This window comes from Aulonocara sp. 'chitande type north' Nkhata Bay, linkage group LG23 (assembly GCF_057382095.1).
Source record: "Aulonocara sp. 'chitande type north' Nkhata Bay isolate Kocher_YH1m ecotype deep benthic linkage group LG23, A_spYH_male_GT1.1, whole genome shotgun sequence".
Lineage (NCBI taxonomy): Eukaryota > Metazoa > Chordata > Actinopteri > Cichliformes > Cichlidae > Aulonocara > Aulonocara sp. 'chitande type north' Nkhata Bay.
The window spans coordinates 33,905,987-33,924,006 of record NC_141365.1 but is presented as its reverse complement, the minus strand read 5'-3'; the positions used below and the strand labels follow the sequence as shown (position 1 = coordinate 33,924,006).

The following is an 18,020-nucleotide window of genomic DNA, read 5'->3' as shown; positions in this document are numbered from 1 at the left end:
ATTATGTTATATTACTTGGTAGAATATCCTGCTGTAAATCAAATACCAAACTATTTTTTTAATATAGTCCTGCTGTGTTTACTTTTAGGTTTGACAGCAGCAGCTGTGGTCTTTGGTTTTGCCAGGAGTTTGGTGATATTTCATGGGCTGGTGAGATCAGCTCAGACTCTTCACAACAGCATGTTTAGTGCTGTGCTCCACACTCCTGTTAGCTTCTTTGATGTCAACCCCATAGGTGAGGCCTACACAGGATTTATTTTTATTTTTAAGAGGAAACAGTCACATATTTATCTGCCTAGTGTTTGTTAATAATGGATTGCATTTATATAGCGCTTTTCTAGAGCCTCCGAGCGCTTACAATTCTACTATTCATTCACTCTCACATTCACACACTGGTGGAGGCAAGCTACAGTTGTAGCCACAGCTGCCCTGGGGCAGACTGACAGAAGCGAGGCTGCCATATCGCGCCATCAGCCCCTCTGGCCATCACCAGGTGAAGTGTCTTACCCAAGGACACAACGACCAAGACAAACAGAGCTTCGGATCGAACCGGCAACCTTCCGGTTACAAGATGAGCTTCCCAACCCCCTGAACCATGGTCCATTGTTTAAAGGTGTAAAATGTAAGACTCTTGTAGGAGCCAGGAGTTTTAATCCGCCTGGAGCATCACATCATGGTGGAACTTGGGAACGGATAATTCGTATGATCAGAAGAATTCTGAAATCCGTTCTTCAGCAACAACAGTTGGACGACGATGGATTAAATACGGTTCTATGTGAAATTGAAGCAATTTTAAATGACAGACCCATCACAAAGCTTTCTGATGATCCAAAAGACCTAGAGCCACTTACACCAAATCACATCCTCCTGATGAAAGGAAAACCATCTTTACCACCCGGACTATTTGACCCTCAGGATATGTATCTGAAGAGAAGATGGAAACAGGCTCAGTACATCTCAGATCTTTTTTGGAAACGATGGATACGCGAATACCTGCCTTTGTTACAGGAGAGACAAAAATGGAACCAAAAGAAGAAGAATCTAAAACCTGGAGATATAGTCATTATAATGGATTCTTCTGCACCGCGTGGTTCCTGGCCACTTGGAAGAGTTCTGGAAGCCATTCGTGACAAAAAAGGACTTGTGCGATCTGCACGTTTAAAAACAAAGACTAATATTCTGGAAAGACCTGTAACTAAACTTTGCTTGTTACATGAGACTGTAATCTAAAAGTGTGTTACTTATGTTTATTTATGTGAATGTATAGGTCTAAAGTAGACTGTATTAGTGGCTCCTTATTTTCTTTGTGATTAGAATTGCCATGTCTGATAGCCATTTCAATTAGGGGCCGGGGTGTAGGAGCCATTCTTGGGTTAATACCTTATGTGGTCACTAGAGGTCACCTTTTTCTGTTTTGATTATGTAATGTAAAGGTATTTAAGGTAGACGCACGTAATCGGCGTCAGGTGTGTCATTGAGAAGGCAAACAGTTTGTGATCGTTGCGCTGTTATGCTAAGGCGATACAGAATAAAGACCAAAAAGGACAAGATACATACTGCTGGATTTATTGGACTGTGAACTTAATTCATGCATACCAGTGACATCGCGTCACCCCCGTTAACGACCACCTCAGTGGCTTCAAGCGTAGGCTTAGCCTCTACAACTCTAATTCAAAAATAAATCAAAACTGTCACCAATTGGGGCAGTGTTTCACTGGAAAATTCGTAGGTATCAATCCCCAATGTTTAAAAGACAAACCGCAGAATTAAATCTTGCTAACTATCCAATAACACCGGAGACACTGAAAGCTTTTAAGGCTGGTATTAACATGTTAGCCTGCTTACTTTAGTTGAGATCTCTGTATAGATTGCATAAACATCTAGGACATAACTTTAAAGCTGTTATTTTCTCACATTCTGCTCACAGATTTGGTTTAATTTCATTTTTAATTTCATTTTTAAACCATTTTCAATAAGCAATCACACACATTAGCCAGAAACTCCTAAAGTCTGAACTGCAGGCCTCACATCCACTTATAACACAGAATATTTTCAAGTTGACATTCTGCCCTTTAACAACATAGTCCTGTTAATTAAAACTGTGTCTGCATTGTAGGAAGAATACTCAACAGGTTTTCCAAAGATGTCAGCCAAATGGACTCCGTGCTACCTATCACCTTTGTGGACTTCTATCAAGTAAAGACTACCATAAATTATATACATATGTAGACAAAAATACTGTGCCACCTACACCATGTTACATTTACAGGAGCTGCTTGTCCACAGAAACCCATGCTATGAACCTTCAAGCATACATGCTCAATCATCCATGTAAGGAAATCCCAAAAAATTGATTCTGTTCATCTTGACATAGCATTTTGTGGGAGAAACGTTTCATCACTCATCCAAGTGACTTCTTCAGTCTGGACTGACTGCAGGTTTCCCCAAGTTTATGAGGATTACACATCCTGGATAGGGAGGAACGCTGGTTTGAGCGTGGAGTCAAGGAGGCCATTTACGTGAAAAGGGAAAGACCATCTCTGAATCGAGGAGGGGGCCTAAGGGTACATCTTTCACCAACTTACAATGCTGTGATTGCAGCCATACCCCAACTCTCTGTGAATTTTACCCATGCCCTTGATCAATGGGCTTTGATCAGTAATTGTTGATCAATGGTCATGGCAATTTGCATATTAACAATCAAGGAACTGACCCCACAGCCCATTGTTCATTCATTGGGCTGGTTTCAGTCATTGTACAAATGTGCTGTTTATAAGGTTGGGGAGGTATCTCTGGCTCTCTTCCACAGCATGTCTTTTATCCTGTTTTCCTTCTCCCACCCCAACCGGTCACGGGAGATGGCCCCGCCCCTCCCTGAGCCTGGTTCTGCCGGAGGTTTCTCCCACTGAAAACACTACGTCCAGATGAACATAATCACGTTTTTGGGACTTCCAGCATAGAGTTTTTGTATGCTTTTTGAGCACTGGTAGTTTTTTAAACGCGCTATGTGCCTCAGCAGAGTGACCCCACTCTGTAACTCTGCAACTTCATGCTGTGGTTGCTAAATGGCTCCACTTAAAGCTGAATGTGGAATATCTAGGAGGGAAGAAATTTCATGAACTGACAGTTGCCACTATTACTTAAATGATTAGAAGGTGTAGCACTCATTACCTTGGTCCATGTTTTCTTTATTTTGACTTAACAAGATCTTTCAGTGTTTTCATTATTTTTCATTATATGATGTTTTTTTTAAGTTATTTTTACAGAATGTTGGCGTTATCGCGGTGGCAGCCTCAGTTATTCCTCTCATCCTCATCCCTGTTGTGCCTCTCCTGTTAATCTTTCTGTATTTGAGGAGCTTGTACCTTCGTACCTCACGTGATATCAAACGCCTTGAGTCAACAAGTATGTTGATTTATTATTTATATAATTTGTTTTGGGGGAAAAAATAATCTGAAAGGGCCAGCAAAAGTAGTTCTTGTCTTTTCATTTTGCCCTTTCTACAGCTCGGAGTCCAGTTCTCTCACACCTGTCCTCTTCCCTTAATGGTCTTTCTACAATCAGAGCTTCCAGATCAGAAGAGAAGTTAAAGAAAGACTTTGATGCCCATCAGGACCTTCACTCAGGTTTACTCTTTGAGAATAAACATTTACACTTTCCAGGCTGACTGGAATTTGTAAAGTGACTGATTAATTTTCAGTGTTAAGTCCAAAAATTCTGTGAGACAACTTTACTATGGTGCATTTTTGAAAGACATGCAGCAAAATGGTGAAGACTTGAACCCAGGCCACTGCAGTCAGGGTTTCAATGTATGATGTATCTGCTTAACGAAGCAAAAAGAAGACAAATAAGAAATTGAACGACAAACCAAGTCTATTACTTGCCCTGTAGTAATCCAGATACAAAAAATAAGTCTGCCTTTGCAGTTTTGTACCCCTGAGCTGTAAAATGCTGATGGAGTATTGTTGACTCAAGTTCAAATTTGAGTAATTCAGTCTCAGGTTTTTTTCTGCTCTTTTGTTTCAGAGGCCTGGTTTTTGTTCCTGATGACCTCCCGCTGGTTTGCACTACGCCTCGACAGCATTTGCTCCATATTTATTACCCTCACAGCATTTGGCTTGATATTACTCAGAGATGGTAAAGAATTAACAACGTCCATCCATCCATCCATCTTCATCCGCTTTGTCCGGGGCCGGGTCGCGGGGGCAGCAGCCTAAGCAAAGAGGCCCAGACCTCCCTCTCCCCAGCCACCTCCTCCAGCTTATCCGGGGGAATACCAAGGCGTTCCCAGGCCAGCCGAGAGATATAATCTCTCCAGCGTGTCCTGGGTCTGCCCCGGGGCCTCCTCCCGGTGGGACATGCCTGGAACACCTCACCCAGGAGGCGCCCAGGGGGCATCCTTGTCAGATGCCCGAACCACCTCAGCTGGCTCCTTTCGATGTGGAGCAGCAGCTGCTCTACTCTGAGGGAGAGGCCAGCCACCCTTCGGAGGAAGCTCATTTCTGCTGCTTGTATCCGCGATCTCGTTCTTTCGGTCACTACCCACAGCTCGTGGCCATAGGTGAGGGTAGGGACGTAGATCGACCGGTAAATTGAGAGCTTCGCTTTTACACTCAGCTCCCTCTTCACCACGACGGACCGGTGCAGCGTCCGCATTACTGCAGCTGCAGCCCCAATCCGTCTGTCGATCTCCGGCTCCCTTCTCCCATCACTCGCGAACAAGACCCCGAGATACTTGAACTCCTCCACTTGGGGCAGGAACTCATCCCCGACCCGGAGTGGACACTCCACCCTTTTCCGGCTGAGAACCATGGCCTCAGATTTGGAGGTGCTGATCCTCATTCCCACTGCTTCACACTCGGCTGCGAACCGTTCCAGTGCGAGCTGGAGGCCCCCACCCGATGAAGCCAACAGAACCACATCATCTGCAAAAATCATCTGCAACAGTCCATTCATTTAACTCTCCTTCAATAATCTCAAATACTGATTAATTCTGTTCCTATCTTGATTCAGAGCAATTGTGTGGCATCGCATGATTTTTACCAAGGTCTCAGTCCTGTCTTATTTACGGTGTTACGTTACTGGCTTTGCTTTTTTTTTTTTTTTAATTAATTAGTTAATTAAAGCTCCTGATTAGGGTCGGGCTAGGCTTAACAGTGGGTTCACACAAAACCTTGGTTGATTGTGACCCACACCTGTTTTCACACCTTGGCTCGTGTGATTAGGTAGAGGATCAATAGGGGGTCCATGTCCCTCTTGGGGGAACACTCAGATAGGGCTTAAAATCTGGGACTCTCCACCAATTACTCTTAGAACTGAAGAAGCTTCTTGGATGAGAGGTGAAACATCTTCAAGGAAATTTAAAGAAGTCCAGACGCTTTTCTTTCCAAGCTCCTTAGACTCCTGATGATTGGAGACCTTGCAAATGATGCATGTAATTTGAGATCTGTTATCTGCATGCAGTTTTAGTTTCTCTTTTGTGGTTTAAATAAAACAGAGAAAAATGATCCACTGGGTAAAAGGGTTTTTCTTTACTCGTCTTGCTATAAAGCTCAAGTAACATTCAGGATCACTCCCAATATTATGAAGGTAGAACCATCTCAGTGAATATATGTCTCTTACTAGTGTCACTTTCTTTGCACAATGATCTTGTACTTTTGCAGTTACAAAACGATTTGACTAAAAATTATGTAAAGATGGCAATGTGTTACTGACTGCAATACCAGAGTCCAAGCTAAAGCTACAAAAGCTAAACTGGCAGCACACTGGCCAATTCAACACTTTGTTAAATAGGTTTAGAAGAACAAACTCACGTGGTCTGTTTTTTTCCTTCTTAAATTTATTAGGGCTGGTGGCTGGAGAGGTAGGCCTGGTTCTTACCTATGCTGTGACACTGATGGGAAACTTCCAGTGGACAGTGAGACAAAGTGCCGAGGTGGAGAACATGGTAAAAACAGAGTGACATTTAAATTTAAGGCTTTTTTCTTCTGTTATCAGATATTCACATGACATGCTGTTATGACCTGCTGAAGGTAGCTCGTGATTTTTTCAGATGACATCAGTGGAGAGGGTGGTGGAGTACACTGAGCTAAAGAGTGAAGCACCCTTAGAAACTCAGAAGCGTCCTCCCCCTGATTGGCCGAGCCAAGGAATGATAACCTTTGATCGAGTGAACTTCTTTTATAGCAAGGATGGACCACCGGTCCTCAAAGACATCAACGCCACGTTTCAACCCAAAGAGAAGGTGACACATCGGTTTGTGGAGAACAGCTGGTTGGGGTCTGAGTGATGATCAGCTGTTGATGTTTTGTGTCCTGTGGGTCAGGTTGGTATTGTGGGTAGAACAGGAGCGGGGAAAAGCTCTCTGGTCTCGGCTCTGTTTCGCCTGGCAGAGCCCCAGGGAAAGATCTACATCGACGGTATTGTGACCTCTGAGATTGGCCTACATGACCTGCGCCAGAAGATGTCCATCATTCCTCAGGTACAACATCAGATGACACTTCAACTGCCTGAAGAAATACGTAGTTACAATCTCACTGTTACAATAATGCTATCCATTTCTGTTATTCTTCTATTAATTGAAACTGCTATATCATTTATTTTCAGTAAATTAAACTCAAAACACAGATTTTCAAAGTCATACGATACTGCGTGTCGTTTCCAAATCCATATCCGGTACATAGAATTAATGACGTAGCAGAGTCTACTGATTTTTCTCCCTGACTTCTCTCCCCTCTGCTCCCCAGGACCCAGTTCTCTTTACTGACAGTGTGAGGAAGAACTTGGACCCTTTCAACCAGCACACTGATGAAGACCTGTGGAAAGCTCTGGAAGAGGCTAGTATTTAATTAGCACACCCAGATTTGTCGTTACTGCCCACAGACCAGCTACAGGTTTCTCCTCTCCATGTTCACTGCAGGTACAGATGAAGTCTGTGGTGGAGGAGCTGCCTGGGAAGCTGGAGACTGTCCTGGCTGAGTCAGGCTCCAACTTCAGCATGGGCCAGAGGCAGCTGCTGTGCCTGGCCAGAGCAGTCCTGAGGAAGAACCGCATCCTCATCATCGATGAAGCCACAGCTAACGTGGACCCGAGGTCCTCCAAACACATTGCCAGCACATATAAAGCATACACAGAAATGTCATTACACATCCACTAGTTTTCTCAGCACACCTCTCCCATATGTGTTTTGGTTGTTGCTGTGATTACAGGACAGACGAGCTGATCCAGAAAACCATACGAGACAAGTTCAAAGAATGCACAGTGATCACTATCGCGCATCGCCTCAACACCATTATAGACAGTGACCGCATACTTGTGAGTCATCTCTTCTGTCTCAGTGCAGTTTAATTTAATTTCAATCAACCATGTTTTATAATCATATTATCTCTCAGGAACACCTTGAGGATCTTTAAATTTTAACTTTAGCTGTCCATTTTCAGTCTGACAGTGTGTTAATCAGTTTTCATAGGGGTGGGAAATGCATTTTGTCAATCAGTACCCATGCCTAATGATCGTGAAAGCGATCATGCACTGGCCAGGTTCCTGTTTGGCTCATCCTTAGCAGGTTGTCAGTTTAAAAAAGGACTGCAGAGGACTGTTACATGTCTGGATAACAGACGAATCAGTCACAGTGAATGGATTTAAAGTTCTGGGCCCATGAAATAACTGATATTGGTAAAGATTACAATCAGGATCGTCCCAATTTATAGATATATTTTCCAAAGTAGTTTTTGAGATGTAGCACCATTTTCAAACTAATTTGAGTTCATTATTATTGCTGTGTAGCGTGTCAGTCTTTATATATTTTTCACATGCTAGCTTTTAAAGGACTGTAAGTTTACCGTTATTGGTGAAGAGGACATTTGTCTATTTTTAAGGTTCTGGAGAGTGGGACCATCCAGGAATTCGACCACCCCTTTACCCTGCTGCAAAACAAAGAAGGTGCTCTCTACAGGATGGTGCAACAGATTGGCCAAGCTGAGTCAGCATCTCTACTGGAGTCAGCTAGACAGGTGAGCTGAAAAAAGTGGATAGGGTGGAGAGAGAACTTTGGACTCTGTTTTTAAGTTAATTCGAATTAAAATAACGTTTTTCCCCTCCAGGCAGCACAGAGGTCCTGAAAGTCTGTGGCCAGTGAAGCGTGACTGTTGTGCCTAAGAACTGGAAGCCTTCTACCACTTTGCTAACTTGTACACTTGGATCCTAGAACAGTAGAACCACCGTGGGTTTAAATTGGACGCCCTTGGTATTTTTAAATAAATGTCTAACTACTAAAAGAAATCACTGCCGTCTCTGATCCATGGCTTACACCTAAATGAAAAAACACAACAATGATCATTACAAATGATAAGGATCATTTATACCACGAACCTTCCAGGGGTTATATTTACCCCTTTTTTTGAAATGCTGAGCTCTACAATTGTGCTACACTTGGTTGCCTTGCAGTGCTTATTGGTTACATATTTTAATAACCACTCTCCTATCCGATGACCCATAGCTAAGAGGATTAGCTGACAACACAAACAGATAGGAAGCTAGAGTTATATAGAAAGATTAATATTTATTGCAGAATTTAAAGGGGTTGGGATATTGAGGGAACAGGGAGCAGGTCAGAAAGGTTGACTGGGCAGGTTGCTGCCTATGCAAACCAGATAAAGCTGAATCTTAAATGTCCAGGAGTCCAGGGCTGAAAACTGGGGCTGGAGCAGACTGTGTGGTGGATCATCCAGAGCTTATGTCTTTTTAGTAGTCTTGACTATAGGATGGGATGATGGTGGGGCTCTACTCCAACTGACTCTTTATTGTGCTTAGTTGACAGTGTTGTCTTCTGCTACTCTATAGTTCAAGGTTCACTATCTTGGTGTCAGGTTTCCATTTAGCAGCAGTAATAATGTAGTAGCCACAATGGCCCTGCTGTGGTGAAAGAGTTTAGGTATACTTACAACAGTCTATGTAAATTCTGGAAGTAAATGCCTAAATTTATATCTAGCTACTGGCTCTAACACGAATTCTCTCCTTTGAAGTAACCAGTGAATTTTCCTCCATTAATGCTGTTCATAATTCTAACAGCAAACCTCTTGTGACTCTTCATTAACTAAGGAGCTGAAGCTAGATGGTAGTTTGTGTAGCATAAAGACTGGAGATGGGTAAATGGACTGGTTCTCATATAGTGCTTTTTTACTTGATTACTCAAAGTACTTTAAACACCATTCACACACACATTCATACAAGCACTTTTTCAAGGATTGAACCGCCTGTCTAGTGATGACATGCTCTAACTCCTGAGCCACCTGCCTGAGTAGGTGTTGTTTCATAATAAACCAAATCCATGAACAAATGATGTGTGAAAATGATCAGTGGTTGCCAATTTGTTTGCCAGGAACATTGATGATTTTTGCAATTTCAGTGTTTCTTTTTCAGCTTTGGAGTCTTCAGTTAGTATAGAGAAGGTACAAAGCAGTTTTAAACCACACAAGTTCAGTTTAACTGGACTCCGTTGTTCTGTTAGATGTATTCCTAATAGAGAGAGCTTCCGTTCTATAGTGTGCTGAGCTTTCCTAAAGTAACTAGCTACATTATCATTGGAATAAAATACATTCCTGTTAACAATTATACATGAAATGAACCCAAATAAGTCATACATGAAAACTCCTATCCATTATTCAGTGAGAAAAACAGATGTAACATATCCATACACAGTGTTTGGTTACCTTGGCACTAGGGATGGGTACCGGTGTCCGGTGCCATGATGGCACCGGTTCTGACATAAACGGTAGTAACCAGACCGAAAAGCAGCGCACATTTCGGTGCTTTATTTCGGTGCTTTTTTTTCCTGAGCTGTGATACACTTCTAGCCAATCATTTTACGTTTCCGAGGATAGTAGGCGGGGCCAGGTACGTACGTTCAGTTAGAGCAGAGCTACAGATTAAAAATGTCCAAGGCGAAGCGGTCAAAAGTCTGGCTGTACTTCACAGCAAAATATGCAAACTCAGCAGCCTGCAACAAGTGCTTTAAGCTGATACTGTGATACTGTCAAAGGAGGTAACACCAAGAATCCGATGAAACAGCTGGCGACGCATAGCGTTTTTTTTAAAAGCCGAGAAATGCGCCGTATTTGATAGCTTGCTGCGAGACCTCACACCGTGCACGTCGGGTGGGTTGCCAGTTATCGGACCCGGAGCAACATCCCCCAAAAACCTGAAGAATAGAGTCCTGGCCCCTAGCCCTGCCAGTGTAGCAGAAATGATGAGGATGATGATGCAGCAGCAGCCGTTCTTCTCTGCATGAGTAGCTTCATGTTGTTCGTGTGTAATTTACGTTGAGTAGGCTAACCACGTTATTACATTAATGCATGTAAGGTGAACTAGCAAACATCATCATAGCTACATGCGGCTGTCTTCTTGTTTGATGGCAGATACTCGCTTCACCCTGGCCAAAAAGGCTAAAATGACCAAAGAAAAAGTGGGAAACAGTTAAACATGAGAGGTTTTTGGACAAAGTTTGTGTTTTTTCCATTGTTTAAGCACTGCTTCCAGCCAAGAGTGATACCATATATGCCCCATAGCTGCAGAAAAGGCACACATTGTTATCTTTTTACAAAAAAACCCAGCTGAACATGAGAGGTTTTTGGACAAAGTTTGTGTTCTCCATTCTTTAAGCACCGGTTCGAGCACCGTTTAAGCACCGGCACCGTTTCAAAAGTACCGATTTGGCACCGGTATCGGATAAAACCTAAACGATACCCATCCCTACTTGGCACATACCTGCAGTTTCCCAAACCTGATGGTTATTTTTTTCTTTAAAAAAATGTTTTTGAACCCTGACTTTGTTTTGGACATTATCTTATGTTTAAGCCTAGATTTGATGTGATTAGATTTATTGCTGTTCATTGGTTGGATGCCCATGCATCCATAGCTATAATGAACGTTGTGCAATTTGGTTATGAACAATGTGATGGTGTAAGAAACAGTTTGCTTGAGTTCTGCAAATACTTGTAATCGTGGCTGTTCATTATTGTTTTTCTAGCAAAGCTTCTGGTGCACAAGTCACTGACTGTGCTGGGGTGAAAAATTCTCTGCATTTCTGTGTATCAACTACAGAACATTTAATTCTTGTTATGTACGCCTGCTAGCTATTTCTGTGGCCAAATATGTGTCTGGTTGCATCTCTGACCACAGCCAGCAGAGATGTCATAATGTAGTATTGATTTAGCTACAACTGTATACATCACTGTTATAAAAGTCTCCTCTGCTAAACCTTTATTGATTTTTTTTTTTTCGGGGGGGGGGGGGGGATATTATTCTTTTGCTTTGCTTGCCTTGTTTTACACTCTTTGTAAATTACTTTAACAGTGTGAGACTTGTGTCTCATTGATTCCTTATGTGACACCGGAGCGGAAAGGCTGATTATGTTTCCAAGATGGTTTGTGTTTTTTAAAAGGAAGGAAACCTTCCTCAAAGCGGGCAGAGCAGTGGAGCCGCCGAGGGAAAAGCACACGATACAAAAACTGTAGAATTAAAAATATAATTTATTATATTTAAATAGTTAAAAAGGTAAAATGAATTAAAACAACCTTGGCCAAGGGAAGACACAATAAAAATCAATAACACACAACATTAAAAGTCCAGTGGAATCCACCACGGCCTAAAAGTCACAGAAAAACTAAGAAATCCAGCGTAGTAATAAAAGAGGGAAACCCAGCAGAGTCCTCGCCTTCCTCCTCGCATTCCACGTCCTGGTGCACTGAAGAAAGGGAGGGAGCGGCAGTCACTATTCCTTTGGCAGTTTACTTTATAAAAAAGGATAAGTCAAAGACTTACCTGGGAGGGCAGAGCTCTCAACTCCGCCCGCCGCTTCCTTAAACTGCAATCGGCACCGCGGTCTCACTGCTTCTGTTCTCCCGCAGTGCACGAGCTGGCTCTTGTCGTTATTGCCACCAGACTGCCGCTACGCGTCCCTAGTCGCTGGTCATCTGCCTTTTTTTCCTCTGATCGTTTCCCCTTTCCAGTCGCTGGTAATCTCTCTTCCCAGTCGCTGGTCGTCTGCTCCATCTGATCATCTCTACTCTCTGATCGTCTCTCGCTCTCCCCTCGGATCGTCTGTGTCTTTCCTCTGTCTGTCTCGCATTCTCCGTGTTACATCTTTTGTTGAACACCGGCTCCAACCCTTTTATGTGTCATTGAGCACTCTGTAAATTACCTTTCCTTTCCTCTTCAGGTGTGTCCAATTAGTCAAAACGGGGGAAAAGGCGGAGTCTCTCCAGGACAATTTGCCGGCAACTGAAACATGCAAACTAAATAAAACACTGCACAAAAATATAACCAATGCATGCAATATAAAAAATAAACATGTACACTTCACATTAAAATACAGCACAGCAAAACAACGTCCGTCCTTCCCTGGATGACACTTACCTTAAATATTAAAAGACTGCTGTCTGGAAATGTGTGGCTCCAAATACTCCTGTATAGTGTTTTGAAAATTGAAATTTATGGGGTGGTTTTATATTGCTTCTATCAGTTTGTTTTTGGGTATGTTTTTCTTAACCAGTGCTTTTGTAAACTGTGAACCTAATGTTAGGTTTGAATGACAAAAGTTTGCTGAAGTCATTGTGTCAACCATTTTTTTCACAAAATTCAACTGACCCATTTTATTTATTTATTTTGTTACTGTTAAAAAAATGTGAGGTGTAGAACATAGACTGTCTTTGGCTTTTGAATTAAAGTCAACACTTTTCTGGGCATAACAAAATATCTATTAAAATAATCTGAAAATCATTAATTAAAGGTCACATGCACAGAATGACAAATGGTTTTCAGTAGACATTTGGTAGACAGTACTAAAGGGTCATAAGATTAAAAATCTTGGAACCACAGCTGTTGGAAGATAACATTGACCTCGGTATTCTGTAAATTCCTGACCACTGCTGTAAATCACTATGACTCTTAACTGTAAAGGGCTTGAACTGAGAGCAACACAAACGAACTCGTTTTGCACTGCAGTTTGCATTTAGCTTGGCACTGCTACACTGTCTACTTGAGCTGGCATGCACAGCTGCTGCTGTCTTGTAAATACATATTTTCATTAGCGAGATGCTTGTGTGCCAAGAGCCCCCTGTGCTGTGGAAGCTGTGATTCAGGAATGCTTACCTTTCAGCTTGCAGTTGTTGAGGAAAGATAGCAGAATTGGAAAACTACTGAAGGCTGGGGGTGGGGCTGGGTGACTTTGTGTTTTTGCTTTCCAAGAGTGCATTAAATGTGACAAAAAAATGAAAATGTTACTAAATGTGAATAAAAAAAGGGAATAGTAACAAATACGAGGTATGAAAAGGTGAAGTCCAAATTGTTGATCAGTCAGTCAACACAAAAATTATTCCGCTATATAGACTGAACCCCCAAATCTGAAGCTCTCCAAAGGAAGGACAAATCTGTTTTGGGGTTTTTTTTGGGTCTTCAGTTCATGTGGCACCATGTTTGACTCTGTGGTGCCATTCATATTTTGTTGTGGTTTGCCAAGAGGCTACCATGAGGCATCAGATGCCTGAAACCATGTCAACTGGCTCCTGTTGATGTGGAGGAGCAGCAGCTCTACTCAAACTCCCTCTGAGAGAAAGTCTAGCCACTCTTCAAAGGAAACTAATTTCCACTGCTTGTATCCGCAGCATCATTTTTTTCAGTCACTACCCACACCTTTCACCATAGGTGAGGGCAGGACCTGACCAGCTCCCTTTTTACCACAACAGATCAGTACAGCTTCCACCTCAGTCCGTCTGTCAGTCTCGCACTCCACTCTCCCATCACTCGTGAACAAGAGATGCTTAAACCTCTCCACTTAAGGTAGTAACTTGTCTCAAACTTGAAGCAGGTGCTCCCCCACGATGTGAGTGGGCGTTAAGGCGTCTCGGGAGGGAACTCAAACGCCCACTCACATCCTGGGCCATCTGACCTCAGGAAATCGCATGATAAGGTGGGGCCAGGCTTCATAATGAGCTCACCCGAAACCCTGGTTGATTGGGACCCACACCCATTTTCACACCTTGGCTCAGGTGATTAGAGGATCATCAGGGGGTCCTTTTGTCCCTCTTTGGGGGGATACTCCCACTGGGTTTAAATCTGGGACTCACCACCATTTGACCTTAGAACTGAAGAAGCTTCTCGGATGAGAGGTGAAACGTCTTCAAGCAACTTAAAGAAGTCCAGACGCTTTTCTTTGCAAGCTCCTTGGACTACGATGACCTGGATGACTGAGAACCTTCACAGACATACTGTCCTATAGAAAATAGGAAAACAGCTTACTGTCTTGACATCTGTAAATGTCTACCTGCTGATTTTTTTTGTTTGGTTTTTTTCCTTTCATTTATTTAGGGTTAAATTCAATGAAAATAATGAAGTCTGCTAGTCGTACTATCTGGAGTATGAAACTGCACTCTCATTACCCAATGTGTTTTCTGTCAACTCGTTAGTCACTATAAGATAAGCGGAGCGGTAGAAGTTAATTAGCAGTCTTTAGGGTATTTGGGCTTCCTAAGAAAGTACATCCTTGGTTGTTCTTTTTCTACCTGGTGGGAAATGTTTGTGGACCAGGTAAGGTTGGCCAAGATGTGGACCCTGAGGAACTTAAAGCTTTCTACTCTTTCTACCTCCTTTCCATCAATGTAGAGGGTGGAGTACTCAGATCACTTTGTTCTCCTGAAGTCGATTACCATCTCCTTGGTCTTGGTTGTGTTCAGATGTAGGTTGTTGTTGTCACACAATCTCTTCAGATCCTGAACCTCCTCTCTGTAGGCCCAGTATGCACAGTCAGACCCATCCATTTTTTGTGTTTTGCAGCTAAGATAGTGACAGCAGAAACACTTGAGCCTGGAAATGTCGAAATCAATGTACATTAAATCAACACCTTATAAAACAGATGATGACATTATGAGAAACTGCCCAGCAAATGTTTTGATGGTGAATAACCATCAGGTGTCTGCGTTTTGTTGATATATAGTCACAGTGAAAAATTGTTCTAAAATAAAAGTTGAAACAATGTTGCAGATGTTACACTGTTAAAGGTACTTCTCCAAAATTTCTTAGATGTCCTTGTTAGACTTGATAGCAAGAGCAAATTTGTGTTCAAGGATTCTTTTAAATTATTACTCAATTATAATAAAAAACTAAAAACAAAAGAACACGCTGTACCTCAAACTCACAAGCGCAGCCTTCTGAATCCATTTTTATCCTGAGCTAATTGAATTATTGCTTAACCAGTCCCATGCCTGGTTTACTATGTTGATGCTGAGAACGGGGAACAGATATTTGTAAAAGGCTGACGTGTTAGATTCACTATTCACTATCTGTTTTTCTCACATTATAAAAGCGTCTGGAACATCCGTATGGAAACAACATCCCCGTAGATCAGATCAGTTTTTGACCAGGAAGGTGATGGCGGGATTTGAACCCTTCAGCTTAAAACTTTCCTTTTTGCTAAAGCATATAGTTAGGGCTGATCAGGTGACCCTGAACCCACCCTTAGTTATGCTGCAATAGGCCTAGGCTGCTGGAGGCTTCCCATGATCCACTGAGTGTATCTTCTTCATCACATCGGTATACCACTTTGCCTTTAATTATTAGTTATTAATCTCTTGCTCTCCTTCACAGTGTGCCTTCTGTTATGTCTCTACTATTGTAGGATCGTTGCCTTAGAATATAAAGTGGCTTGAGGTGACTGTTATACATAAAACTGAACTGAATTCATCAGGATCTGTGCAGCAATGTGACTGAAAATGTCTTTGGATCTTTACTCTACCACTTTCCCTTGTTTGAAGGCTGAGGTATGGTTTAATGCTGACAAAGAGACAAACCGCTGTGCATGCAACAATTCCAGAGAGCAACAACCAGTCATTGAGTTTTGCCAGGAAACTTTCTGTAGTTGTGTTTGGGTAAAGCAAGATGTGTGTTTCCGCTGTCTCCATCTGGGTTACATAAACATGTCTGTATTTTCATTTCCTTTTCATCCTGAAGATATTTTAACCCAAATTAAATATCCAGCCTTTCATGGATATTGAGTCTTCTTTTTCTGGTGTCCAGTCCTGACAGATATTGGAACGCTTGCTCCTGAGAACGTGGACGCAGCAGCCTGAAGCCTGTTTTTCATTCTTCCAATACTTGTGTAGAATAAATACTGTAATGTTACCTCAGTGGAGATAATGCTGATATTCCTGTAGATTCATGCACTGTGGGACTGAATTCCTTACAAACGGCTCACCTGGCGTTCCTTTTCTTTGTTTCTACAGCTTATGTGTGCTGTTTATCTGCTGCTATAGTTTTGTAACAGTTTTGAGCCATACAACTTTAGGCTTTACAAATCTAATATTAAAATAATTTAATATAATTTAAGGGAAATGCATCTTTCTTAAACCATAGGTTCCAGTGACAAAAACATTAGCGTCCGCTGTTCACTCACTGCGTGGGAACAAAACTTCTTTTTACAGCGAAAAAAACCCCTAAACACAAGCACCGAGTACGCTGCCACGGAATGGGAAATTCACAGAGAAACTTGCGGATTCTTCCACTGACCGCTGCGGCACACCTGCACCTGCATCAGTAATTAGTTACTGATTACTTTTTTCACTTAACTTGACCAACACTGCATGTGGAACATTTATTCTCCCTAACATTGATCAGGAGGAAGCTGGCATCATCTTTCCAGATTACTGGGTTTTCCACTCATTAGTGTCTCACAGGTGAGCTGCAGCTTAGCCAGTCTGACTGCCTTGCACGTCAGTCCCAATTTCCTTGTTGCTTGTCATTTTTATAAAGGTATGAAATTACACTCAACCCTCATTCATAAGTCAGCATATCTGAGATGTTGGAACACATCCAGGACAAATTTTAGTACACTGAACTGTGATTGGTGAAAGCCTGTGGATTGACTGAATGCCACTGGAGGTCTTTTAAAAAATGATTGTTTTCCCTTTTTTGTGAGCTCATGTAGTCACACAGAAATACGCACACAGGTATCGAGATACACACAAATCTTTTTGCTACAATAACAGCCCCGTACCTTCTGAGCAGCTCCTGCATCCGCAGGAAGACACTGATGTTTGCAGAGAGGTAGCTGTTTGAGATGAAGGTGACATTTGCCCTGGAGGTAGTCAGTAATGACTACTTTTTGAAACTATGCTGATTATGCTTGTATACTTATAGTTAAGGAGGGTGAATGCTAGACTCTTACTTGTAATAGAGTATTATCTTGGTGCATTAAAAATAATTTTACTTTTTAAGAAAGGAATTACGAACACAGAAAATCAGAAAAATCACAAAATTAGAAAAAGTCAGATTTTGATCCACCATGCAACACCAACAGTAAAGCATCTGAATGGCAGCAGTTTCACTATCATTAAGCATTAAATGAATATGAAGTCGTTTATTTGTGCTTGTGTAAAATATTCAAGTAGCAGGTTGCTCTTTATTTAAACTTTACTGTCCTGTGTCCTATGTAACTGTAGGTACTTGAGTGAGTGAGTAATTTCAAACTGAATTTCTGCTATTACTGCAGCTCACACACAGAGACTTCGACACCCTGGCCTTCACTTTGGGGTAGAAAAGTAATTTTCAAAGAAAAATTAGATGTAGGAGAGAAATAGATCTGTTGCCTTTTTTGAATTAAACTGTGAGAAATAAATGTAAATATAAATGAATAAAATCCAGATTATCCTATAATTATAAAACTGAAAGCTTTTTGGTAATTGAAGGATATTTTATTTATCAATTTAATTTTTGGTTTTACTATGGACCCACAATATTTTTTTTTTTGGTTTTTTTGTTTTGTTTTGTTTGTTTGTTTGTTTGTTTGTTTGTTTGTTTTGGGTGGTGTAAAATAAATTCAGAGTATTGGAAAAACAGGAACTTTTCTGTCCTTCAGTTGTTTATCTATCACTAAAATACTTTGGTGCAGGATGAATGGCCAGGGGAGAGATCCTTGTTAGTAGAAAAAGATGCAAAACGTATTAATATACAGTTAAAAGTCCATCATTTAT

At 41.7% G+C, this 18,020-nt stretch overlaps 1 protein-coding gene across 1 annotated transcript in view; it reads left to right on the top strand.

Annotated features, from left to right (window-relative positions):
• The window catches only part of LOC147302274 (ATP-binding cassette sub-family C member 4-like), a 32,139-nt gene extending 20,862 nt beyond the window's left edge, over positions 1-11,277 (top strand). Inside the window, exons 19-31 of the mRNA XM_086283082.1 lie at positions 89-235; positions 2,117-2,196; positions 3,255-3,405; positions 3,507-3,626; positions 4,027-4,137; positions 5,847-5,947; positions 6,053-6,244; positions 6,326-6,481; positions 6,747-6,836; positions 6,920-7,092; positions 7,209-7,314; positions 7,878-8,012; positions 8,103-11,277. Coding sequence (XP_086139208.1) covers positions 89-235; positions 2,117-2,196; positions 3,255-3,405; positions 3,507-3,626; positions 4,027-4,137; positions 5,847-5,947; positions 6,053-6,244; positions 6,326-6,481; positions 6,747-6,836; positions 6,920-7,092; positions 7,209-7,314; positions 7,878-8,012; positions 8,103-8,120 — 1,580 coding nt within the window. The 3' untranslated portion in view covers positions 8,121-11,277. The remainder of the gene's footprint in view (positions 1-88; positions 236-2,116; positions 2,197-3,254; positions 3,406-3,506; positions 3,627-4,026; positions 4,138-5,846; positions 5,948-6,052; positions 6,245-6,325; positions 6,482-6,746; positions 6,837-6,919; positions 7,093-7,208; positions 7,315-7,877; positions 8,013-8,102) is intronic.
• Positions 11,278-18,020: the final 6,743 nt, after the last annotated feature.